We start from the raw sequence: 27,312 nt of genomic DNA on the forward strand, positions 1-27,312 counted from the left end.
CATGATGCTATCTATCTTCTACTGACAGAATAACCTGTGAATTAAGCATTTAGACTAGTGGCTTTCAAAACTCATGAACAAAGGTCATGAGTAGATCTTGACTGCTTACTGAGAGAAGACAGAATGCTTACAGAAAGCTACCAGAGTTCAGCATTTTGTCAATTTGACAGAAACTTCATATGGTCCTTTAAGAAAGCTGGATTACAAATAAACCGTTTTCCCAGTTTGAAAGCTTACCATATTCAGTATTGAGACCCCAAAGTTTCACTTTGTTGGCTTCATATTGAGCTTTCTTCTTCAGTCGGCAAGCCCTGTGAAGATGGAAAACAGGAGGAAAAAGGAAATGAATATATCCATCTAGTTCAGTGGTTGCCAACCTTTTCTGTGCCCCACACCCCTAGGAAATGTTTGATTAATGTTCATATCTCCTACAAAGGTAAAAGCACATTTGAAGATGAAGTAGTCTATTTCTCATTTTTGAACCACGAATTGATCTGCATAAAATACTGAGAATGAACAAATTGAACTTTTAAAAAAAAGCTTTTAACTCAGCGTATAAAATGCAAATATAAATTGAGCAATTGGATTCTAATTTAGTCAGATAAAATTGTAAACAGTATCTTTGTCATACCCCCTGAAATTTTGTATTGCATCCCCTGGGGTTGGGAACATTTTGTCTATCCGGAAGTTGTTTCAGAGTATTTACCATGTATGCACCCTAGAAGTCATGACTGCTATAGACTAGTACCCAAAATGATGTATGGTAACTCTTACTTCACCTGTTATTTCCCCCTTTGCTGACAAAATTAACATGCATCTGCAAGAATTTATGGCAACCATGTCATCATTGAGTTTTATGCCACCTATCAAATACATACTGAGCTATGCCATTAAAATCTTTCATGCAGATTGCACAAATAGTCTCGTAATCAGAGAAAATTGATCAATTGTCAAATGTGACAATGTGAGAACAAAGAATTGGCAATCATGGGCACAAATCTACAAACATTCTATGTACATCCATCTTCCTAGGTAAAAAGATCAGACTGGCATGATGGATAAAATCAGATACTTTGATTTCTTCTTGACACATCAGCCTGAAAAAGCTTGTACTCAGACAGGCCATAATCTTAACAGATAGCAACTTCATTATTTATTTTAAAAACCCTTGTTACCTGGAAGCAAGCTTGTTTTTTTCTTTCCTTGACCTTGGTCTAGCTGTTAATGGAAGTTCGCTGACTGGGGTCAAATCACTGATCACTTTATTCAGCTTTCTCAGTTCATTCCCAATCTGTAATAATTTTTTAGGGTTAGGTGTCAGATCTTCCACATCAGTCCTCCGTGACTTCTTTACAGCATATTTTCCTTTTAAAATACATAAGCAGGTTATCAAATAGGTTACAAGGATGCATTCAAACTGTAAAATACTTTTTGGTCTACAGCCTCCTGTGCTGCTTTCACAGTACAATCATAACTTAATTCCACTAAATAAGAGAACAGCAAGATGGACAGCCAGAGAAAATGGTCACTTACACCTGTGTACTCTATGTGATGCTGCTCTTATTCTAAAATACTTTATATCGGCGGGATACAGACGGGCAGGGGAAGACGTCTTGGAGGTGTATTCTGCTGAATATGGAGCCTCCAGACCGCCCGCCCCGGGGGCGTGGCTCAGGTGTATGGGGCTTCCACATGGGGGGCAGTGAAGACGCCTCACCTGGGGCCGTTTCTGACCCGCAGTTTCCATACCGCCGCCTCGGAGGACGCCGCAAAGAGAGAGGCAGCTTCTGCACGGGCGGCCAAAAACGGGGCTTTTTTTTTTCTTTTGCTGGCTGGCGGATGCGCAGCTGCGGCGCTCAGCACCGGCGGCAGAAAGCATATGTGCACATTTAAAGCACCCAAGCCCCTTTAAACTTTTTCCCCCACCCTGGCCAAGAACAAAGGTGGTCTCCTGCCAGCTGGTGATCAGCTGGTGTTGGCATCCTTGTCTGCTTGCACGTTGCCAATGTCACCAGCATCATGGATGCCTCCTCTCCTTTGGTCCCCGCACTCTTGCTGAATCTGCAATGCACAGCCACAGCTGTCGCCGCTGCCACCGCTGTCCCCCTGCCATCCCCCATCACCTCCCTTGTACATATGTAAATATTTAAAGTATATGCAGCTCTAGGGTTAGGGTTACGAGTCTTAAAATGCGCTGCAGCTGTGCTGCAGCTTCCACACCTGCATGGCAGCTGACGCTGCAATTAAAGCCTGACTGCAAACTGCGCATGTTCCAGGACCCCGACTCATTATGCGACGCAGCAGACACGGAGCTTTTAAATGGGCAACTTAAATTAGCAGCGTAGCAATTCTGGAGTACCGGTGCAGCAGCTTATAGACGGAGATGCGCAGCTGCGTACTATATAGAAAAGAAGCGGGGAAAAGCAGCACCTTTTTAATGCCGCTTCTTCCCGCTTGGGGCGTGCGGGCGGCGTGTTCATGGCGGCATTCAGGTAAGGGCCGTCTGAAGGCTCTACCTTCATGACGTCATGAACACACCCCTTTTTGCCCGTCTGTAACCCGCCATCCTTTCTTAAAAAGAGTTATTTATAACCACCACCAATGTAATAGGAATAAAGTGGGCCCTTGCTATCCACTTGAGTTCGGTTCCAAGATGCCCTATGGATGCTAAATTCCCATTATATGCCATAACATAGTAAAATGGTGTCCCTTATATAAAATAACAAGTTTTGCTTTTTGTAATTTTGGGGGAGAGAATATATTTTCAAGTTATGGATGATTGAATCTGTGGATACAGAGGAACAACGGTACATAAAAACAAATATTTAGCCTATATCCCCATTAAAATCAAAGCTTAGAAATACAGACCTTTGGCAATTGCTACAAAGAAAGTAATACTTTTAGTGCATGGCAGAGGATAAATAAGAAACGTGGGGGCCCTTTGCCACATGTAGAAGGAACAATCTTCAATATGGCTTTTCCTGACAACTAATTATCACACTCCACCCTCTTAATAAATGACCAAGTTGAAAAGCAAAGAGGTATTGCATAGGAAATTACTGTAAAATACTGGGGAAAACTTCAGAAAAATTATTTCTTGCTACTGCCATTCCTTTTTAAAGACAGTTCACATTATCTTTTTCTTGACTATATAACTGCTGGAGGCAGAGGTATACTGAATAAGATGTTCCACAAGCAGTTCAAATGAAATATAGTGTTCTTATACCATACTAGACTGTAAGTCGACCACATGTATAAGTTGACGGCAAGTTTTGGGACCAAAATCACAAATTTTTATAAGACCCGTGGATATGTCAAGTGTAAAACTTAGGGGCACATAACAAAGGATATGAAGGATGAATAAAAGAAAAAACGATGCCAGAGAACTAACAAAATTTCAGCAGGCATAAACCTACAGGCTGGATGATCGAGAGAGTAAAGGGGCTCAGGACTTCTTTGAGATGCTCTGAGGAGGGATTAAGCTCTCATCTTTTACAAGGGGATGGTTCCTCTTTTTGACAAGATTTAAAGTATAGTACTTACACTGACCCATGGATAAGTCAACACAGGTCAATTTTTCTGACTAAAATTTCTGACTTATGAGGATATACAGTAAGCTTCAGAAAGGGTATATACACATATACAAGCAACAGATTCTACCAGCAAATTTTTCTTACCGTGATGTAATCCGTTCTTCTGATACATATTACTTGGTAATGTATCTCGATTCCATTCTGAAGGCCTCAACATTCTCTCTTGTGCTGGTGTCAGCTGCTCACTGTATTCCCAGAAGTATCTTCGCTTCCCTCTTTTTCGACAAGATATTGCTGTCATTTCTTTCAAGTCTTCTACAGAATCATTTTCATACCCTAAAAATATGTAAAATTTTAATTCTAACATTTTTTCCCCAAAGCAGACCTAGGGAAAGTGGCTATGCTTAGCAGTAAGGATAAAGAGGAGAGAAAAGAATAAAGGGGAATGGAACTCTGAACGCTGGAATAAATGGGCAAACTCCCATCCCTTCTTCAAATTCACTGCTGTTGGAGGTGTCAGAGCTTTTATTTTGCAATCTTTTGTTAGATGCAAATCAGGGGGTAGGTCTCCTGAAGAGCTACTCTTGGTCCTCCTCTTCCTATGAGACTGAAGCCAATTTAAACAGAGACTGGATAGCCACCTGTAGGAGGTGCTTTGATTGTGAGTTTCTGCATGGCAGGGGGTTGGACTGGATGGCCCTTGTGGTCTCTTCCACCTCTATGATTCTATGATTGACTTCTCTGGTTTCTCTGTTTCCTTCTCAACTAGTGCTCACTTCAATAAGCTTTCTAACTCTTCTGTTTCAGAAGAGGCAAATGTTCATAGGGCAGGACATGTAGTTCAAAAATGGGCACAGTGAAAGTATGAAATGGAACCACAGTGTAGATTCTTTAATTATATTCATTCCTTTAACTTCCACATTACAGAAACTGATGTGGCATCCAGGCTTGAAAAACTAAGCTCTCAACTTACTCTATCCAAAGCATCCTAAATTTTTCATTTCCTGGTTTCATACTGAAATGCACAGACAGTTTTAAGAAGATACCCACTGTACAAAATTCATTTTTGACTCGCACCACTCATACAAAATATAAAGTAAATTAAATGACGTACAGTGCGCCCGTGTCATATGCGGGCGCACTATACGCGGCTTCCAGCTTATGTGGAAGCCACATGGCAATCAAAGTAATGGCATGTGTGCCCGTAGCGTGCACGCGCTGCCCCCAATCCGCAAACATGTGCCCCATGGTTTTTAATGAGGAGCAAGCATATGCGGACTTTCCCTTATGTGGGGGGATCTGGAATGGATCCCCGCGTAAGAGGAGGGCCCACTGTACACATAAATTTTTGATAGAGGACCCATGAATGGTTTTCATTAGGCCTAAATCTTGCTTCATATCTATGGCACAAAATTAAGAGTCACATATTTTAAATGTTAACAAATCAGTTGGCCTCATCCTGCAAGGAAAGGTAATGGCATTTAGATCTGACAAGAAGAGAAAACACTTTTTTAAAGGATTCTGTTGTTCTGCCCTTTAGCAAGATGTATTCTTCTACCAATTACCTAGAAAAGTTTTATCATGAACTCTTCATACAGGACAATCAGAATGATATGTCAGAAATTGCTAGGATGGACCCAATTTCATAATGTGCGAGAGCTCTCTTTCCCAAAGCACAAGAACTAGCTAATGCACAAGACACCAAGTGAGAGCATCCTAGTTAATTCTAATACAATACTATATACTGTAGCCTTAATAGATTAGAAAACTGGGCCAAAGCTAAAAGAATGAATTCCAACATGGAGAAATGTAAGGTACTGCACTTAGGGCAAAAAAATGAAATGTATAGATACTGGATGGGGGACATCTCGCTTAACGATACTATGTGTGAAAGGGATCTAGGAGTCCAAGTAGACCATAAGTTGTACATGAGTAAACAGTGTGATGCGGCAGCTAAAAAGGCAAATATGATTCTAGGCTGCATCAACAAAAGTATAGTGCCTAGATCAAGGGAAGTTATAGTGCCACTCTATTCTGCTTTGATTAGGCCCCTCCTGGATTACTGTGTCTAGTTCTGTGCACCACATTTCAAAAAGTATGTAGAGAAGCTGGAGCATGTCCAAAGGAGGGCGACCAAAATGTTGAAGGGGCTAGAAACCATGCCCTATGAGGAACGATTTAGGGAGCTGGGTATGTTTAGCGCGGAGAAGAGATGGTTAAGAGGTGATATGATATGATAAGCCTTGTTTAGGTATTTTAAAGGGTGTCATATTGAGGATGGATCAAGCTTGTTTTCTGCTGCTGCAGAGAATAGAACATGGAGCAATGGATGCAAACTGCAGGAAAAGAGATTCCACCTCAATATTAGGAGGAATTTCCTGACAGTTAGAGCTGTTTGACAGTGGAACATACTTCCTCAGAGTGTGGTGGAATCTCCTTCCTGGGAAGTTTTTAAACAGAAGTTGAATGGCCATCTGTCAGGGATTTTTTATTTTTAAATTCCTGCATGGCAGGGGGTTGGAGTTGAAGGCCTTTGTGGTCTCTTCCAACTCTATGCTTCTATGATATATATACACACAATACTAAAAGTAGAGGAGTAGATTGAGTTCCAGGCTCTGCTTCCTCCAATTGCTTTAAGAATAAAAAACTATTCTGTTTAGTGGATAAATAGATTCTTACATGACAATTGTATTCAACATATAGCTATAATTTCAAAGTGATTTAAAACTTAGTGCTGTGTGGGTCATTGTGTCTGCCAACATACTAATCCAAAATGTACCCCCTCCTAAGTCTGGCTGTAGACCACATACAATAAGTCTAATTACCTGGTTCAGAGAAAGTATCACTGATGTCATCATCTTTATCATCTTCATAATCATCCTCCTCTTCATCATTTTCAGATAGTTCATGCTCACTTCCAAAGCCTTCATCATGGTCTTCATCCTCTACTTCCTCCTCCTCTTCCTCAGCATCAGCTTTGCCTGCATGCTCATCCAGACCATCAGTGATAAAGAGAGAATAATTGTGTTCTTCTTTTTTCTGTGAAGGATCTGAAACAGAGGTGCTAGCAGAGAGGCTGCAGTCCTCTGCAACCTGTCCTGGAGTTTCTTGGGGTGGAGTGAGGAGCAGTGCTTGAGTCTCTTTAAAAGGCAGCACAGGAACGGTGGGACTCTGAAAGGAGTCATTCCCTTTCCGCTCTTGCTTCTTTGCTACAGCTCCACAGAAGCAAGTGTTTTCTTTTGCAGCGTCAGAATTTGCCTGGCTCATGGCAGACCTGCTCTGGTGTACTGGGTTTATCTTTACTTTTGCCTTTTTAACATAATCTTTACATTCAACATGAATATTCACCTTCTCATTACTATACACATTGGTCTTTACCATGATTTGTGTGCTTGAATTAGGCTTGCTTGCTTTTTGGGGAAATTCTGCTAAAGGTGTCTCAGCCTGAGCAGTCTTAGATGAACAAACTGGGGCTGTTGCTCTGGTTGCAATTTTCTTCATTGGCAGAGATGTCATCTGAGTTTGTTTTACACTGAATAGCAATTCTGGGTAGCACAGTGGATCTGAGACAGGCTGTGAGTCCTCACTATTGAGCTGAGCCAGTGTTGGAGTTTTACTTATCACCTCTTCATCCTGGTATGGGCTTGAAAAATCATCAAGACCCAAGTAGTCCACCTCTTTTGTTCCCCAAATGTCACAGCTGGTTAACTTGGTATACTTTGTCAAATCCTCAGAGTAAGTGTCCCACTGTTCCCAGTTTGCAGGGAAACATGGTTCAGTGTCCAGTAGATCTGTGAAAGACTCCAGGTTCTCAAGATCTTTGCAGTCCTCTACAGAAAAGAGGTTGTCCCTGGAACTTGGCTGGTAATCCATTCCTCTGTCCTATACAGACCCATTAAAGAAGGCAATTAAACAATGGTAAACTTATTTTTACTCCAATTTCTCCTGCTACCCTCCAACCCTAGCTGCATTTCTCAAAGGCTAATTTACCAGTGAAGGGTATCATACATACATTCAGACTTTATAAGTGCCTAGCAGGTAGAACAGTACAAAGGTAGCAATTAAAAAGTACTTGTAAGGCAGTAAGCCACCTAGACACTCCAGTTAAACAGCTACAAGGCCATGCTTTTTGTCAATTATGAATCAAAGCTTTTTGAGAGATCAGCAACCACTGTTTCTGATTCAATATTGTACTTCTTTATCTGTAAGGAAACCTTATCAATTCTAACTATCTACATACTTTTAAACTTTATAAATAATTTCATTTTCACTGTCCAAAAGTTAAATAAGCCGCTCTGATAACTTTTAGGGCTGAAGGGGTATAAATATCATAAATAAATAAATAAATAAATAGTTATAAGAAACAAAAGGGTAAAGAATTGTTAAATTGTTAGAAGAAACAAAAGGGCTCCACATTTATAAAATGATATCAAACTACATATGGCAGAATGCTTTGTGTTTCTATTAGTACCACAGGAACAAAAGATTCTACAGAGGTCAAATTTGATGATCCACTAAGTATCTTCCAGTTCCCGTTCTACTTTGCTCACTTATTTTTTCTTTAAAAAGCGAATGACTCTTCTAACATTTAACCAATTCTAACTCCTTCTGGACAGAGGACTGCAAGAAAACAATGTTCTGCAGTCTGGTCAGCAGACTTCACTAGAAAACATATCAAAGGATTCATGTTTTCTGTAAGCTTTTAATTGTCAAGAGACCACAGTCACTGGGCTGATGAACCAAGTCTTCCTCAACCAGTGATTAAATTTAACAGAGAAGGAAGGTAAACTATACAGGAAAAGAAAAACTGTATTTTATGTGGACAAAAGAAAATAAAACTAGCTTACCAATTCATACATGAAATCTGGATCAGAACTGTTAGCCAAAAGATCTGTGCTCATCAGAGTCTGTTCTGAAAACATGTGGCTTCGAAAGGCATCCCCAAAAGGAGGGTCCATTCCACTCACACTAGGCTAGAACAAATGAACAACAGCTTGTAAATACAAACAACCCCAGTTTTTTAAACAAAATATATTGGAGATAATGTATCCTCTCAATTACATATTTCCATTTCCCTCTAAATGGTATACACTATTCCAACTAGGATTCATGGATTAGTTCCCAAATGTAATTACTTTTTAACATGTTCTACATGTATTTGATAATTTAAAAAAGAGAAGCCTGACTGATGCCTTGCACATTATAAACAAAACAAAAGGGATACAGCTTGTGACAGGTCCACTAAGGTAAGTAATCAAATTATGGTGTAGATTTTAGCTGATTTCATGTGTAAAGAAAAATAAATAAAACCACACCATTTATTTCTGCAATTTATAATACCAGAAATTTCTCTACCAATTATGCTCACTTGAAAACAACTTATCAAAATATTTAACACAATACATAAATATTGTTTAAAAGCTGCACATTTTCAGCTTGCAGAGCAAAAAAAGTTTCTGTCATTTTAGTCAAAGTTCTGGGGCCAAGTGCTTGTTTAAGGAGCGTTATGCACAACTGAAGGACTCAGACTGTGAGTGGTGAAGTCTATATTACTACTCTTCCAGGACAGAAGCTAATGTGCTGCTCCCAACATCCTTTTCTCCAGTCCTGAACACTTTGTTCCAAGGCTGAGTTTTCCTGGAGCAAACTCCATTTAAAGTGACTACATGGGACAATTATAACAGATGTAAATGCTTCTATTTCTGGCCATTTCTTTTCTCTGCTTCAGATAAATCCAGAGATTGGGTTGAAATTAAGAGGTACTACATCTAGGAAATCTACCTGTAATAAAAAAATGCTACAATAACAGATGCTTGTTTAAAATAGTGGTTCCCAAACTTGTGTCTCCGGATGTTGAATGATTTTACTTCTCAGAAGCCCTGGCCAGCAGGACCAATGGTCAGAGATTCTTGGAGTTGCAGCCCAACAGTATCTAGGCACATACATTTGAGAGCAACTGGTTTAGAAAGATTTTCCATCACTGAATGCAACCTTTCATATCACACTGCAGTTTGTTCCTTTAAAATGAAGGAGCTTTAAGAACCCACTGAATGGGAGAAGACATGCATGGTGATGGTTTTCATGCCTGAAAATTGTTGCAATGGAGCAAAGTGGTAAGATGTACACCTGACCCTGCCCACTTTGCTTCAGCCCATGCCCTAAATTCTCTTCACAAACTGGGCTTCAGTCCTTAGGCTGAAAAAGATTCCCTGACCACACCTTAAATGTAATACTTGACACTTTAAATACTGTTGTTTTATGTTAAGTTGCAAGGTCAGTTCACCTTGCAGCATCTCAGTTGACAAATTCTGCATTGTGCAGCCACCACACCAGCACTACATGAACTACTTGCTCTTTTGGTGCCTGCTTGTCCTTTATTATTGAATAAGTTTCAATTTGTGCAGCTTGATGTGGACAAGATCCTTGGAGAAGTGAGAGCCACATGTATACTGGACCTTCTCGGCTCTTGAAAGCAGCTAGAGAGGGACTGGCCAAATGGATAAGGGGAGTGGTAAATGCCTCACTGCAGCAAGTGAAGTTTCCATCCTGCCTAAAAGAGGCTGTGGTGAGGGTGTGACATAAAAAAGGCCTTTCTAGATCCCACCATTTTGAATAATTATTGGTTGGTATCCAAGCTACATCCATAGTGTTGAGTCTAGTGATGACACCCAACTCTAACTTCCCACCTGATTCCAAGAAAGTTGTCTTGGTACTGAACCAATGTCTGTTGTCAGTAATGGACTGGATGAGGGCAAACAAACTGAAATTAATCCAGACAAGACAGAGATGTTCCTGGTCAGACGAATGACAGATCAGGGAATAGGAACTCTGCCTGGCAAAGGGTCACACACACCCTGAAATCTCAGGCTCACAGCATGCATGTTCTCTTGGACTCAACTCTGAGCCTGAATGTCCAGATTTTAGTGATGGCCAAGAGTGTATTTTCATACTTAAACTAGTGTGCTAGCTGCACCCACTCCTTGGGATATCAGATCTGGCTATGCCTTAAGTACATCTCATTTGGACTACTGTAATGCACTCTACATGGGGTTGCCTTGGAAACTTCAGCAGGTCCAAAAAGCTGCAGCCAAAATATTGGTGAGGTCAGTCATAGGGCGCATATAACTCCCTTGTAAAAAAAGCTTCACTGGCTATTGGCTTGTTTCTGGGCACAATTCAAAGTGCTGGTCATGACCTATAAAACCTTATATGGCTTAAGTCCAGACTGAGAGACCGTTTCCCCCCATATGAACCTGTCAGAACCATAAGATCCTCAGGGGAAGGGTTTCCCTTAGCCCTGCCACCATAACTGGTTTGTTTGGTGAAGGCGCAAGAGAGAGCCTTCAGTCACTACTCCCACCCATTGGAACTCCCTTCCGTGCAAGGCTAGGCTGGCCCTCTCTTCTCTCCTTTTGCCACCAGGCTTTCAATATTGTACCCAAGGAAGCTTCTTATTGAGATGTTTGCTTGGATATGTTTTTAATGGTTTCATATTTTTAGTTTAGTATTTTTAAGGATTTAACATTATTAACTTGTTGTATTAATGTGGTGTTTAAACTGTTTTAAAACTGCACATACAAACAAGTTTTTCATGTTTCCATTTCAACTCACTCAAACCAACAATTAATAAAAATGTACTAGGTGCTTGTTTTATGAATAGTGGGTACTTACCTGAGGCATTTCCACGCCCAGATCTACCAAGTCCAAGTCCAAATGCTGTGTTTTGTTTGCTTGCAAATTTCGTTCCAGCTTTTCTTCAGGGTAAACAGGCAGCATATAATTCATGCAATGGAGCGTCACAGGGTTTTTCTTCCCCTAGAAAAAGCTTCACTTTGACTACATGGAACTCTTCTGGCTCTGGAGACTTTCTGCATGGATGAAAACCAATATTTACATGTCTGTGTAATAAGGATTTCTGAACAATTTCTCAAGTAGACTTTCTGCCATTTAAGACCAATATAACGAATGCTGAAACCATGCAATAAGACAAGTCTTAGATGAATTGTTGTTCTGTAGATTTATTATTTGTTTGATACAATCCTTATCTTAAGCAGTTTACAATCTAAAAATCAAAGCAGGAAAGACGGAGGAAAATCTGAGAAATGGTGGACAAATGGGAGCAAAGAAGGAAAGGACATATGCTTCAAATACATGTTATTAAACTTAATTATAAGGTAACATGGGAACTTGGGTTGTGCCAGAGGCTTTACATCAAGGTTGGACAATATGCTCCACAGCCCAGAAGACTATCCTACAACCACCATGGTCACTGTTTTGGGTGACTGGAAGTTACATCTTTTTGAGGCGGGGTGGGTGGAGCTACCACCAAAAAGTCTTCCCTAGTGATTCTACAAGGTTCTGAATGTCTCTGTGCAGGAAATCCCATTTGTGTGATTGACAGAGGATCACAACAAAGAAGAGAATGTTTTTAGTCTGAAAAGCTGGAAACTGGGGAGGGCATCAGAAGCGGTTAATGTACACCCATGGGCCATATGGCTTTCACGGCTGCTTTACAACAACGAATATTTGCCAATGGTCTGGGATACAGCTCAAAGTATTTACAGACACAAGGGGTGTTGTTTGAGGGAACAGGACAATATCCTTTGGAAAGGCGGTATATAAATAAAATTTATTATTATTATTATTACTATTACTATTATTATTATTATCTGACAACTGAGGTGGGTTAGTACTGGAACAGCAAAGGTCATTTTTACAGGGTTGACAAGTTTAAACCAAATGACTTTTTTTAAAAAAAATCTCATTTTTAATTGATATATATTTGAAAAAATCTAATTGATACTATTGTAAATACTCGTGTATAAGTCAACCTCATGTATAAGTCAAGGGCAGTTTTTGGGGCCAAAATCATGGATTTCGATATGATTCGTGGATAAGTCAAGGGTCAAACACTGGGGCATGTTACAAAAGACCTAAGGGAGGAAACAAAGCATTACTTCCCTCCCTCCTTCTCCCTCTCTGGACCTCTCCCAAGGATCATAGTCTCAGCATGGAAAATGGGGAAATAAACCTCTGCACACATTCTCACTCTCTCCCCTTCACTCCCAGGATTTCCAAGGTTCATGGCTTGCAAAACGGGTTTAAAAGCATTGGCATACTCTCTCTCTCTCTCTCCCTTGCCTCAACAGCTGTGCCACAAAGGCCATCCAGTCCAACCCCCTGCCATGCAGGAACTCTCAATCAAAGCATTCCTGACAGATGGCCATCCAGCCTCTGTTTAAAGACCTCCAAGGAAGGAGACTCCACTACACTCCGAGGGAGTGTGTTCCACTGTCGAACAGCTCTAACTGTCAGGAAGTTCCTCCTAATGTTGAGGTGGAATCTCTTTTCCTGTAGCTTGCATCCATTGTTCCGGGTTCTGTTCTCTGAAGCAGCAGAAAACAAGCTTGCTCCCTCCTCAATATGACATCCCTTCAAATATTTAAACAGGGCTATCATATCACCTCTTAACCGCCTCTTCGTCAGGCTAAACATCCCCCAGCTCCCTAAATAGTTCCTCATAGGGTATGGTTTCCAGCCCCTTCAACATTTTAGTCGCCCTCCTTTGGACACGCTCCAGTTTCTCAATGTCCTTTTTGAATTGTGGTGCCCAGAACTGGACACAGTATTCCAGGTGGGGCCTAACTAAAGCAGAATACAGTGGCACTATTACTTCCCTTGATCTAGACACTACTATACTTCTATTGATGCAGCCTAAAATCACATTGGCCTTTCAAGCTGCCTCATTACACTGTTGACTCATGTTCAACTTGTGGTCTACGTGAACTCTTAGATCCCTTTCACATGTAGTCTCCTTAAGCCAAGTGTCACCCATCCTATATCTATGCATTTCGTTTTCTGCCCTAAGTGCAGTACCTTACTTTTTTTGTGTTGAATATAATTTTGTTAGCTTTGGCCCAGATTTCCAGTTAATTCAAGTCATTTTGAATTTTGATCATGTCCTCTGGGGTGTTAGCTACTCTTCCTAATTTGGTGTCATCTGCAAATTTGATAAGTATGCCCCTAATTCTCTCTTCCAATCATTGATAAAGATGTTGAATAGCACTGGCCCCACTGGTCTCTTCTCTCCAGGATGAAAAGGAGCCATTGTTGAGCATCCTTTGGGTTCGGTCGGACAACCAACAGTTTATTACCAAATCAAAAACATTAAGTGCTCCTGTGAACCCCAAAGAACCCAGCTATTGGAAAGGTTCCCCATGGTTGTTGTACACGAAGAGTGAGAATCATGCAGCCTTGCAGATGTTGTTGAACTACAATTCTCAGCAATCCTCACCATTGGATATGCTGGCTGGGGCTGCTAGGAGCTGCAGTTCAACAACATACGGAGGGCTTCACAGTTTCTACCCCAGTTCTATACAAGCAACTAACTGCTTGGAGTTGGTTTCCTTTCCAATAGTGTCTGCTGGAACTACAGTACAGTATACAGAACTATAACAGCAGGGACAGTTCTTTTGGTTCCATGTATTAAAGACAAAACCTGTTGAATTGCAGGAGTAGAAGTGTGCCTCCAGATTTTATTTTTTAAAAATATATGGCATGCATCTGAAATTTACTACCCTAACAGGTATACCTTACTTTCATATAGTCTAAAGATGATTTTAATGAGTTACAGAGGATCCCATTTTGGGAGTAAGAAAAGATGTAAGTGCCATAAATAAATTAAAAAATTTACAGTCCTTTCATTGTTTTACCTGCTTATATTTTAATATTCCATCTTTTAATTAATTTTGACTGTTCTACCCGAACAATCTGTTGCTGTTATTTTAATATCTATGTCTGTATGGTCTTTATTATAATGATTAACTATTATAAAAAAACTTTGCCAGAATAATTTAGCCTGCAAAGTGTTTAGGACTACTGAAGAAAATTATAGCTTTGCACTGCAGCAGAAACAGTTTTTCTGTACTATAAGCTCAATAAGCATTCCAAAAGCCACATTACACTACAATAATTACTGAACAAGATAGAATTCCAATTACACTATCTGTTTTCAATAAATTTATTCTTTTAGAGCCAATGTAATAAATCAACCACTTAAAGCAATAAATCTTTGTCCTGGTGCTTCCAGCTAGTGCAGTTTTATTCTGGCAAATCTGATCTTTAGGGTTTCTGGCAAGAAACATTCAATATAACACAATCAGCAAGATTATGCAAAGGAACATCTACAGAATAACCCTTTCACTGTTGTGGTATGTCACACTGATTTGCAAAAATAGGCTTGTTCATTAACTACTCCAGAAGCAAAAGCTTGCAATTGAACAGATTTGATTGAAATTTTGTTTTTTATGCATCGAGGTAGAGAAAAGAATTGTAACAAAATTGAACAAATCATCTGCTAGAATAAAGACTGCATTTATTGATAAATGAAAATTAGCACACCTACCATTCTGGACTAAATCCAATGGTTAGTTCCAACCAGAGGAAACTCACTCAGTCAATGGGACAAACTGTTGACAACAAAAGCCCCACCAATTCATTGGATCCACTCCCCTAACTAGACTTAGTCTTCTGTTTCTATTTAATAACACTTGATCTACATGCCTCCCTATGTCAGACCTTCCAAAAAAAGCGTAAAATGGAATATCTAAGCTAAAGGATGCTGGACATCATTTTGAGACCTCATCTGACACCACTGTAAGAATTCCTCATGGGTCCAACTTCCTGCTTTTGCAAGATCTCCAGCTAAAGCATCTCCAGCAGGTAGCTGCCCAGTCTCTTCTTGAAGACATCCAAAGAAGGAGATCCCACCACCTTTTAAGGCAAAGTTCATGGCTGGATGTATGCCTTTGTTTTTTTTTTAATTAATGTTTTTTGAAATTTTACAAAACAAAACAAATTTAATATTCTTTCCATACATAGATGTACTTCTGCATCTTATTTATTTATTTATAAAACCTAAATATCACCTCAGTGCACCCCACCCCCAGAGCCATTCCCTTCTTTATACTCCATCCAAAATTTTAACTCCTCCTGTGGAGGTAATTTCCCATCTTCTTTTCTTAGTACATTTTCAATAATTTTTTTTCATATTTCATCAATATCATTTCTTTTCCATAATCTTTTTTTACTTTCAATTTATATGTTAATTTGTCATTAATTGCTACAGTATATACTCATGTATAAGTCTAGAATTTTTGGTCAAAAATTAACCCCAAATACCTGAGTCGACTTATCTATGGGTCTATAAAGTACTATACTTTAACTCTTATTTTAAAAAGGAACCATTCCCTGGTGAAAAGCAAGAGAATAATCTGTCCTGGAAGCAGTGGCCCCCCTCTATTCTCTCATCCATCCAGCCTTTAGTATGAGCACAAACAGTTATGTCTGCTGGAATTTTATAAGTTCTTTGACATTGTTTTGCCTTGCTCCATCCTTTAGATCCTTTGCTAATTGCCCCCAAGTTTTACCCTCAACTTATATATGGGTTATATCAAAACCCATAATTTTGGCCCCAAAATCGACCCTCGATTTAAACATGAGATCGACTTATAGTCGAGTATATACAGTAACTTCCAAACTTCTTTATACCATTCCTCCAATTTCACATTTTTGTTTTCCAATTTCTTGCTATGATTAATCTTGCAGCAGTAAACAAATTTGTTACAAAGGTTTTTCTTCTTTTTTCCATTCTACTTCATTGTATATTGATAACAATACTATAATTGGTTTTCTATCTTTACATTCATAATATTTTCTATCTCTAATAATACTATTTCCCAAAATTTTGTACATATTTACATTGCCACCACATATGTACATATGATCCTACTTCCCGATAGCCTCTCCAGCAATATTTTGAATTATCTTTGTTTATATTATGTAGTCTCGCTGGTGTCAAATACCATTTCCAAATCAATTTATATTAATTTTCCTTAATTCGCACCGATAAATTTTTCAAATGTCTTTGTTCCCAAAACTTATTCCATTCATCATCACAAATTTTACATCCTAATGCATCTTCCCATATTTCTTTTAACATAATTTGGTTTAATTTTTTTCCTCTTATTCTCCATTAATACTTTATAAATTTTACTAGTTATACCTTTCATATTTTCATTTTCCTCCATTTCTTTTCCTTTCTGGATTATTTGATCAAATTGTGTTTTTCTATATTTTTTTCTTCCATTTTTAAAACCACTGTTCTATTTGCATAAAATGTAACCAGGATATATTTATTCCCCTAAGCTTTTCTTTTATATTTTCTTTTCCTATTTTTAACTCCATCCAATTTTCTATTTTATCTATTTTCCTTTTCTTTAATTCTTTATCTAATAAATCTTTTAAATTTTGGGGAAAATTTTTTCCATTATTATAGGTGTTATCGTTGAGTTTTCATTCATTAATCTTTTTTATATTTATTCCATATTTCTAATATATTTTTCATAAATGGGTTTTCAATTTCTTTAATTTCTTTCCTACTAAATTCTTTAATTTCCCCCCTCTATTTTCATATTGTTCCCAATCAGAATAGAGCTGGAAAATAAACTACTGTACCTGCAAATAAATGATCATATACCTTTTCAACACAGTAGTCTTTTAAGGTTTTCACAACAATTAGTGATACCTTTAAGCCATGCAGCTCAATTTCTGGATAATAGTGTTACAGTGGTGCCTCGGGTTACGAAATTAATTCGTAACGCGGCCGCTTTCGTAACCCGAAAAGCCTTCGTAAGCCGAATTGCCATAGGCGCTAATGGGGAAAAGCCGCGATTCCGTGCGAAAAAGCCGAAAAAAGCACCAAAAGTTTTTTCGTAACCCGAAAAAACATTCGTAACCCGAAACAATAATTCCCTATGGGATTTTTTCGTATCCCGAAAATTTCGTAACCTGGGTATTTCGTATCCCGAGGTACCACTGTATTGTTTCCTCACAACATGTAACTGGAGTGGCAAAAGCAGACTACTGCTCTGTGCATTTCACCCATCAGCCTAGAACAAGTGATATCTTGCTTTCAGAGAAAGACAACCCAAGAAGACATACTGGGTATACATCTTACCCAAACACTTGACACAGGGAATTTTTCCAGTATAAATATTGTACATGTGCCATTCCCCATTGTCGTTATAGCCAATAGTTAACAAAATCTGTTGATTAGGAGACAACCAACTATAGTCTACTTCTTAGCATTCAACAGGGTCCATTCTAGTCAACTTTTTGACTATGTCTGTAAAACAGAAAAAGGGACTGAGAATAAAATGACCTTTCCTTTTGCAAATTCACAGACTAAGAACAAAATATATACTGTAGGACAAACATGCCAATTCATTTTTTTTCAATGTCCTCCTTATCAGAAGATACCATCAGCGCTAAATGAGATAAAATGCTAATTGCTCAACAGAATTAAGACACACAGATTTATGTAGGCAATTTTGGGGCAGCCTGTTCCCACCCCTTTCCCCACTGGATCGGGACCTTAGCTGCCACAGCGGCAGCCTCTGAGGCCCCGATCCGCCGCTTTCCAGGCCGTGGGGAAGCGGCAAAAGACCGCTTCCCCGCAGCCTGGAAAGGGGTGTCCTTGGGGCTTCATGCCCCAAGGACACCCGACAGCGGCGGGGATGAAGAGAAAGGGGCCGCTTGGCCCCTTTCTCTTTTGTGTCGCTAGTGCAGCCGTGTAAAGGCTGCGCCCAGCGACACAAACCTGGAAGGAGCTCCGTTTTGGAGCTCCATCCAGTGCCACGGAAAGAGTGCCTTGGAGTGGCGTGGAAGTGACGTCCCAATGGCGGCGCCCATGTAGAATGGATGCCGCCATTTTGTACGTACTAGGTACATACAAGGGTTAGGGCATCCGGCAAGGACGCCCTTTCCTAACCCTAGTACATACCTAGTATGTACTTTTTGCGCGTCTGGAACACGCCGTAGTTACAAGTCCTGGTGCCCTTGCAGATGCAATTTACACAACGATACACATTAACTGCATTTGCATTTAACAGCACAGGCCTGAACAGACAGCCTTTTAAGCCGCCGTCTGGGTGGTTTGGAAGTGCAGCATTTTGAAGCTACACGTCATGAAGCTGCCTGGACATCAGGTGGCTACCCAGACGAAGGAGGCTTTATGACTCTCCAGCAGCACAGCGTTTATACATTGCATGCCGCCAGAGCGTCATGAAGTTGCCATGGGCCCGTGGTGGGGCTGGCTTTCCCTGGCCAAAAAAGGAACGGATCTTGCTCCTTTTTCAACCAAGTTGAAGGCAGATTGGGGTCACGGTGTTGTACAACTCATCCGCACAACTATGGAAGATACTGATCATTCACTCTCTGTTGACCCTGTCTGTACAAGTCCACATTTTCTTGCCAATTTGTCTATGTCTGCATAAACCTTAATCAGTATATCATATCTCTTTGCTTTGAACTGTCCCATCACTCTGCTCAATCCCCTACAATACTCCAATTGCTGAACGCAGCAGCAGCACCCTAATCCATCCACTGGTCAATTTGCCTTCCATTTCTATCTTGAAAGAACAGCAACAACCACAAATTGCACTTAGCTGATTTATTCTTGAAAGACTTCCTTTTTCTTCTTTTTGAAGTCACAGAGGACTATGAGGATTTGTTACTAAAAACTATAGATGCTCTAACAGACCAAGCAAGTTCCACCCTCTCTGGTCACTTTCTGTATTTTATTCTCTTAAATGAGATGGCTTTTTAAAATGATAGTTGTATTTATAGAAAGGTCTCTTTTTCTGTCTGCTGCCTGGTGTACTGAATACTTTATAGAGTCAAACCAGACTTCAAATGCACAAAAGAATCATGTGCTCTATTAATAGCTTTGACAAACAACTTTGGCATTCAAAACCTTGGTGCCAGATTATGAAAACTGTTTCACATTATAAATATGTGTCCTTATGCAAGAATTTATGCCAACTAACTCAATGGTCACACAGTTATACTTTGCTTCCGCATATTACATAAGCAGCCAGTTTCCTTTGACAAGATGATTTAAAGACAGAATTCCTAATTCCCAATCCTAAATTATCAAAGCCAAGAATGAGCATATAATAAATATGTAATGTCCACTGATCATTTTAAATGTTTGTTTATTTAATTCATTTTTATCCCATACTTCTCCCAGTAGAGGACTCTAGGTGGCACACAACACCTTAAAAACATAACTTTTTTTAAAAAAACAACACCCTATTCATACAAAAATTAAAATACAGTTTAACTAGCTTTGAGTTAAAACACAAGTTAAAAACACAAGATAAAGCAAGATTTAAAGGACTTTAAAATATAATAAAATTAAAAATACATCCCCTCCCAATTAAAAACTCTATTTTCTACCACCGAATGGCTCCTTAAATAAAAGTTTTTAACTACCAGATAGCAGAAAGACAGGAGGGAGGGGACCAAATGGACCTCACAGGAAAGTGAGTTCCACAACTTGGCAGTAGCCACCAAGAAAACTTTGTCTTATGTCTTCACCAGATGTACCAGGGATGGTGTTCGGACTAAGAGACAGCCTTCCCCCACAAATCTTAAAAGCATGGGCAGGCTCAAATCGTATGGACCCAAGCCATGTGGGTCAAAGCCAGCACTTTTGCACAGAACTGGATCAGCAGCAAGCGGAGTTGTTTGAACCATGTGCATGTGTGTGTCATGTGCTCCCTGTAATCTACCACAGTCAGCAACCTGCTGGACCATTTTGCACCCAATGAAGTTTCCAAACAGTTCCCAAATGCAGATCCATGTGAAGTTCATTGCAGTAGTCCAAATGGGATGTGATCAAGGAATGTGTCACTGTAGCCAGATCTGACTTCTCAAGAAATGGGAACATCTGGTGAACAAGTTTTACCTGTGCAAATGCACTTTTGGACACTGCTGAAAACTGGGCATTCAGGCTCAGATCTGAGTCCAGCAACACACCCAAGCTGTGAACTTGAGATTTCAGGGAGTTTAATAGCATTCAACACAGGCTCAATCCCAATTCCCTGATCTGCCTTGTTTGCTTTTATCTAGTCCATTACTGAGAGCAGACTGTGATTTAGAACATAGACAGCTTCTTTGGAATTGGATGGAAAGGAGAAATAAAGCTGGGTTTCATCAGCATATTAGTGACATCCAACTCCAAAACTTTGGATAACCTCCCCGAGCAGTTGCATGCAGATGTTGAATAGCCTGCAGGCGAATGGCCATGCGCCATGCAGAAATCTCTAGCTCTTCTTTCTGAGTTTGCCCCTCCAAGGAGTGGAACCACTGCAGAACATTGCCCTGATGTCTCATCTCAGAAAGGTAGCCTAGAAGACAGTCAATGGTATTGAAAATCTCTGAAAGGTCCAGCAAAACCAACAGGGACACCCCATGCAGTTCTCTACACAGATAACCCACAATGGCAACCAAAGCTGTCTCTGTTCCACATCCAGCCTTGAAGCCAGACTGAAATGGTTTTAGATAAACAACTTCATCTAAGAACCCCATTAAACTGGTGGTCTGTGGATTGATGCTGGTTCCCTTAGCTGCTGATCCCAAGAGTTTCTACAGAAGAAACAGTTGCAGCCTATAGGAAGAAATATGGTAAGGGTCCTTGGATGGGAAAAAGAACTGCCAGTCCCCGACATCACACAGCTTAACAAGCAGTGCTCTAGACAGCTCTTTTAATTCAGTTATTGCTGGTTTGTTTTTGTTTTTACTTTACTTTATCCTTCTCAATGTCTTTCTTCTCCCTGAACTTCAACTCCCCTTCAGAACTGCCTTTCCACCTCAAATATTTCCTCCACAATTTCCTAAGGCAGCTTCTTAGAGACAAAAAAGGTTGTGTTCCAAGCAAGCTGCAAAGAACTACGCTTACAGATTACGTAAAATGAACATGTGTTCTTCAATTCACACAAATATTCATATGTTCATTCCAGCCAGGTATACCTGTGCCCATTATTGGTACTATGGATTTAAGAGTATTCTTGTACAGGCTGAATATCCCTTATCCAGAATTCTGAAAAACTGTACAATACACTCCAAAATCCAGACTTCATCTGTGTCATGTCTCCAGAGCATCTTTGATGCTCTTGAGACATATATTTAGTTGAGATTATATTAGGCTTTCTATGCATCAGTTTAAGAGGGGAAATAGAGATCTACAGCTTTAAGAAAGACAAGGATTATGGGAAATCCCAGGGTCTTCTACTGTCTCCCTCTAGCTAGTTTCAGTTGTGTAGTAAGATTTCAGCCAAGTCAGACCTGGAGAGAGTATTTTCCTTTGACAAAGATAAGTCCATAGAAGAAGAAAGATAAAACCCACCAAGAAGAAAGAGCAAGGTATTTAAGAAGGACTATTGAGAAAAAGGAGATCAGTTTCATATTTTTGTGTTTATAACCAGTAAAGCTTTTAAAAACTTAAGAAATTTGTGGACAAGTCTTTTGTTCAGGCTGTGTTCCTAGGAGCCAGAGGCCTTACTACACCCAAAGTCCAAAGCAGTGCTCTTGGGACAAAACAATCTGAAAATCTTAGCCAAATCATGCAACACTGATGGGAGCATCCCGCTATGGTCTGTCTTTTTTGCCCAACTGAAAAGTAATGTGAGTACAAATCAGGAATGAGTACAAATACAGAGGTGGTGATTCTTACAACAGATGGAACATGGGTGCACACAGTGACATGTGACCACACCTCTTACAGTCTTATTGTGAATTTTAAAACCTTTGGTGGTTTACGTGGCATGAACTGGCATAACCAGCCAGTGGCAGTTTACTCCCAAGCTCCATCCAAGGTGTTGATATTTATAAACACATCACGATGAGTGAGAATTAAGTAAGACTACAGTACTTTCAATATAGAACAATAACTTCCCAGCAGTCAGGGATGTAGCTAGGATTTTAGGAAGGGGGGGCGGGCAGACTAAGTGCCACCATTATAATGGGGCTTGGGTGCGGCGGCGCAGCAGCACACACCATTCATTTTTCTCATGGAAGGGGAGGTCCGGACCTCAAGAACACCCCCCGGCTACGTCCCTGCAGCAGTTACAGTGTGGGAAATCTGATTTACTGTCTTTGGTGCCACAAGAATTGCTGTATAGCATTCTGAACAGCAGAAACACTGTAGAAATAAAACTAATGAAACAAATTGAACTTTCATTGTATCCTTACAAAACTGGCTATTTCTCTTTAAAAACTTAAAAAATAAACAGAAATGAAAGTGAAACAGCTGAAGAATTATGCAAATGGAGCATAATTTGAAATAAAAGGCTGGAGATAATGCAGTTTAGAAATAAATAACCTTCAGTGATCAAGTTGGTTTCACTTTGTGCTTTAGTTTTTATCTTTTTTTAAAAAATGCATTTTAACTGCTTTAATCTGCTGTTGCTATTTTTGTCATGATGTTTCAAGGAAATTTAGTATTTATCAGAATGGGAAAATTGGAGTGTCTCATTCCTGTGATTACACACAAGAAACAATATGGTCAGCGGAACTGATTCTGTGTGACAGGTGATGAAAAGTGAAGCCAAAACTTTCCTTACATATTCTTCTGCCTACTGGTCACCAATTTCCACATATAAAGAAACCCAAACTGCTGTGTACACACCCTTGGATCTGAAGGTGTTGCTGCTTAATAAAATTAATCATTTGATTATGGGTGACCATTTTGCTGTGCATCATCAAAAGCTGTCTGGAGAAACTGGACAAGCCCTCCCTTCAGCCACCATCTTGAGGGAGAGGAAAGCAGGCTGGTTCCACCAGGCCTGCCTGGAAGAAGATGAGCCCTCCCTCCAGTGCATCTGCCTTGGTCCAAGCCTCAGAGGGAGAGAAGAACTGCTGGACCTGATTCCCTCCCCCCCCCTACCATTCCCTTCTCTTTTTGTGTCCTGTCTTTTAGATTGTAAGCCTGAGGGCAGGGAACCATCTATTATCCCCTCTGTTATAAGCCGCCTGGATTCCCAGTGATTGGGCAGTACATAAATAAATCCTATTACTGTATTATTCTTAACATTAAAAAAGAAGAGAGCCAATAGTAAAGCAACTTCAATTGTTCTCACACCAACTGTCAAATTCTACCAAGAATGTAAAGTCTAATAAATCCTTACTTGGCTTGCAGACAGCTACATCTTCCAGAAGTTAGAAAAAGTGAAAAGTGGATCAACTATCTTGGGCCTGATTCTCACCAACCGGCAGCAACTGGTCAATAATATGGAAATAGTGGGAACTTTGGGTGGAAGTGACCATGGCATTTTGAGATTCACTGTGTTGGGACCCTTTAAAAACAGATCTGCGACACACCAACCCTGGCACATGGAAAAGATCTGGTGCTACTGGCAAACCTGGTGCTATTTACTAGAGAGGTTCCCTATCCTGTAGCACAAAAAGTAACTTGAGTGTGTGTGGTGGAGTGGCATTGTTATAAGTCCAAAACACACTGCAGAAATAATCTAGTCTGAGACTGGTTTAACTGCCCCGGCTCAATGCTAGGGAATCCTGGGAATTATAGTTTATTTTGGCACCAGAGTTCTTTGATAGAGGCGGCTACAAAACTACAGTTCCCAGAATTCCCTAGCACTGAGCCAGGGCAGTTCAAACAGTCTCAAACAGATTATTTCTGCAGTGTGTTTTGGATGATACTCTGAACCAAGGAAGTTCCAGCCACTGCTTCAGTTATCCTCAGGAAAGCAAAAGTCAAGCACAGTTGGAAACACAATGGACTTTAAGGAAGTTGGCTATGTTTGAAGTAAGAGTAAGAACAAAGAAGCTAGAGGTTTACGGTAAGGAATTTAAATTTCATTATTGTTGTTATTTTATATTGTATTTGTTTTTATTTGTGAACTGCCCTGGGAAAATGTGGATTGAAAGGTAACCAGCATTTTGAAATGGGCAGTACATTTTATTATATAGTTGTGCTATGACAGATGTAGTATAGCATGACACAGACATAATTCAACAGTTACGTCTATGTACCTATTCTAAATACCATTTGAGTATTATCAGCTCCAGTAAATATATCTCTTCAAGATAGCTGGGAATGTTTTCTACAGCAGACATGAGGTCTTAATTAATCTGCCTTTCTGTTAAATCCACTACAGCTTTCTTACTTCTAAAGGAATAATCTTCTCTTCACTGTAGTGAAAACAGGGGGGCAACTGTTTTCACATACTGCCACCCTGGACAGCCAAAAAGACAAACAAATGGGTCCTAGAACAGATCAAGCCTGAAATCTCCCTGGAAGCCAAGATGATAAAGTTGAGGTTGTTGTACTTTGGTCACACCGTGAGAAGGAATGACTCACTGGAAAAGACAATGCTAGGAAAGGTGGAGGGATGTAGAAAGAGAGAAAGACCACCTGATAGATTCTCTTAAGGAGCTCATAGACATAAAATTGCAGGACCTAAGGAAGAAATGAAGGCTACAAGACAGGGGGAGCTAGGTAGTGTAGCCTTTTAAAGTTAAACAAGAACCTTGTACTAAAGCCTAAAAGGAATACCAGTAGGCTAATAATGAAGATAAATCAATGGGGACTGACAAGATAACATGATGGGCCAAAAAGATAATCCTAGTAGAAAGCTGAAAAAAATGTACAGATGTAAGTGCCAGACTGTGAAGAAAGCAGATGGAAAGAAAAGCAACATACTAGAGATGTGGTGCTGGAGAAGAAAGAACTAGGAAAGGGAAGGACAGCCATGAAGGAATTAGACAAAATCCTGAAGAGTAAAGACATACAACTGAGCACTGAAGTTAGAATTGCCAAAGCCACTGTATTCCCCACCATCACATATGGATGTGAGTGCTGGACAATTAAGAAAGCAGACAGAAAGAAGATCAACTTATTTGAAATGAGGTGCTGGAGAAGAGTGCTGAGGATACTATGGATGACCCAAAAGATAAATAAATGGGTCCTAGCACATATCAAACTTGAACTCTCCCTGGAAGCAAAATTGACAAAACTGAGGCTGTTGTACTTTGGCCACCCCATGAAAAGGGACAACTTATTAGAAAAGACTATAATGCAAGGAAAGGTAGAAGGGTCACAGGGTTGCCATAAGTCAAAGTCAACTAGAGGTCAGTTAAAAACAAACAACAAAGCTAGAGAAGAATGCTGAGGATACCATGGACAGTCAAAAATACAAACGAATGTGCCCTCAGATCAAGCCTAAAATACTCCTAGAAGCCTAGTTGATCAAAATGAGGCTGTTGTACTTTGGACACATCATGAGAAGGCACAACTCATTAGAAAAGACAGTGATGCTAGGAAAGGTAAACTACAGCAACCAACTATAGAGATGCTAGGAAAAGTAGAGTATAGCAGAATGAGAGGAAGACCACATGTCAGATGGCTAGACTCAACAAGAGAAGTCACAGGAATGAATCCACAAGACTTTAGCAGAGCAGTGGAGGACTAGGTGGGTCTTGTAGATGTCTCATCCACAAGGTCACCATGAGTCAAGGTTGACTTGAGGGCAGTTAACAACAACGAAATGAGATAATGGAAGACAAATCAAAGGAAGATTATCGTAATCAAGGTGGGAAATGACCAAAGTATGATCTAATGTTTGCAGAGGAAGCAGATAGCAAAGGCCTGATTTTGACAATCTGTTGTTGTTGTGTGCCTTCAAGTCGTTTCCAACTTATGACAACCATATCATACAGTTTTCTCGGCAATACAATACAGTCATCCCTCCACATTTGGGGCTTTGAGTTCTGTGGATTTGATTATTCATGGATTTTATTAATGTGTTTTCTCTAGGAATATCTAGGTCCTCCAGCACAACTCTATGGTCAACTTTAAGCAAAAGTTGCAGTGAAGGACCTAGACATTCCTAGAGAGAACACATCACTAGGCATTTGTAGCTCCTCCAGCGCAATTCTATGGTCAATACCTGGCAGATGTTGACCACAGAGTTGCACTGTAGGCCCTAGAGATTCCTAGAGAGATGTTCGTGACACGAGTTCACTACAGCTTCAATATGAGGGAACACAAGACCAAGATGAGAAAAACAACAACTCTTACATGCTTCATTTATAGGATAAATGGGAACATTATTAATATGATGGAGAATGTACAGTGGACTCTAAAATTAACCATTCAAGAATTATTAGTTAATACAGATTTAAGACCCATCTTAAGTACTCATGAAAGATTGAAAAGAAAAACGTTAGATGGGGCCCTTGCTATCTCCTGGGATTTAGTTCCAGGACCGCGTGTAGATACCAAAAACTGTGTCTCGTTATATACAATGGCAAAGTGAAATGATCTTCCTTATTAAAAAACAAAATCAAAGTTTGCTTTCTGGAATTTATATCTTTTTGAACACTTTCAAGCCATGTATAATTACATTTGTGTATAAAGAATTCATGGATATGAAGGACTGACTATATGTTGTAAATAAAGTTTTTGAGGGAAAATAATTCTATATTTGCCCTGCTAAACTTTAGGTCACTGATGGTGAACCTTTTAGGGACCAAGTGCCCAAAATAAAGGCCTTCTGGCACCAGGGGCAGGACTCCCCCCCCCCCCCGCATCTTCCTGGGCCTTCTTGGAAATTTAAATCAATCTTTCACCTCCCAAAATTACAGCGACTGAGAATAGCACAGTCTAGTCTTCCAGAATACTGCCTCAAATATTGTCTTATTTCCAAACCATGAATAAAAAATGTAGTCTCTATGACAAATTTATAAATGAAAGACAGAAGAGGTCGTTATTTGCTTTTACAGTAATTTGGGGCCAAATTCCTACAGAAATGTCCCTTCTTCCTATAGCCTCCAAATGCACATGTTACAAGCAAACAGTTTGGAAGACTGCAGTCCCTTGGCTTTCTCCAATTTCATGCTGAAACTATTATTGCAG

The 27,312-nt window shown here is 39.8% G+C and overlaps 1 protein-coding gene across 3 annotated transcripts in view; it reads right to left on the minus strand.

Moving 5' to 3' along the window:
• The window catches only part of CREBRF (CREB3 regulatory factor), a 39,518-nt gene that overhangs the window by 7,652 nt on the left and 4,554 nt on the right, over positions 1-27,312 (minus strand). For all 3 annotated transcript variants that reach the window (XM_042450898.1, XM_042450896.1, XM_042450897.1), the window contains exons 2-7: positions 11,205-11,401; positions 8,381-8,506; positions 6,359-7,415; positions 3,678-3,869; positions 1,176-1,365; positions 238-311 (exon numbers count right to left, since the gene is read on the minus strand). In XM_042450898.1, coding sequence (XP_042306832.1) covers positions 238-311; positions 1,176-1,365; positions 3,678-3,869; positions 6,359-7,415; positions 8,381-8,506; positions 11,205-11,318 — 1,753 coding nt within the window. In that variant the 5' untranslated portion in view covers positions 11,319-11,401. The remainder of the gene's footprint in view (positions 1-237; positions 312-1,175; positions 1,366-3,677; positions 3,870-6,358; positions 7,416-8,380; positions 8,507-11,204; positions 11,402-27,312) is intronic.

The sequence above is a fragment of the Sceloporus undulatus genome, chromosome 2, assembly GCF_019175285.1.
Source record: "Sceloporus undulatus isolate JIND9_A2432 ecotype Alabama chromosome 2, SceUnd_v1.1, whole genome shotgun sequence".
Classification (NCBI taxonomy): Eukaryota; Metazoa; Chordata; class Lepidosauria; order Squamata; family Phrynosomatidae; genus Sceloporus; species Sceloporus undulatus.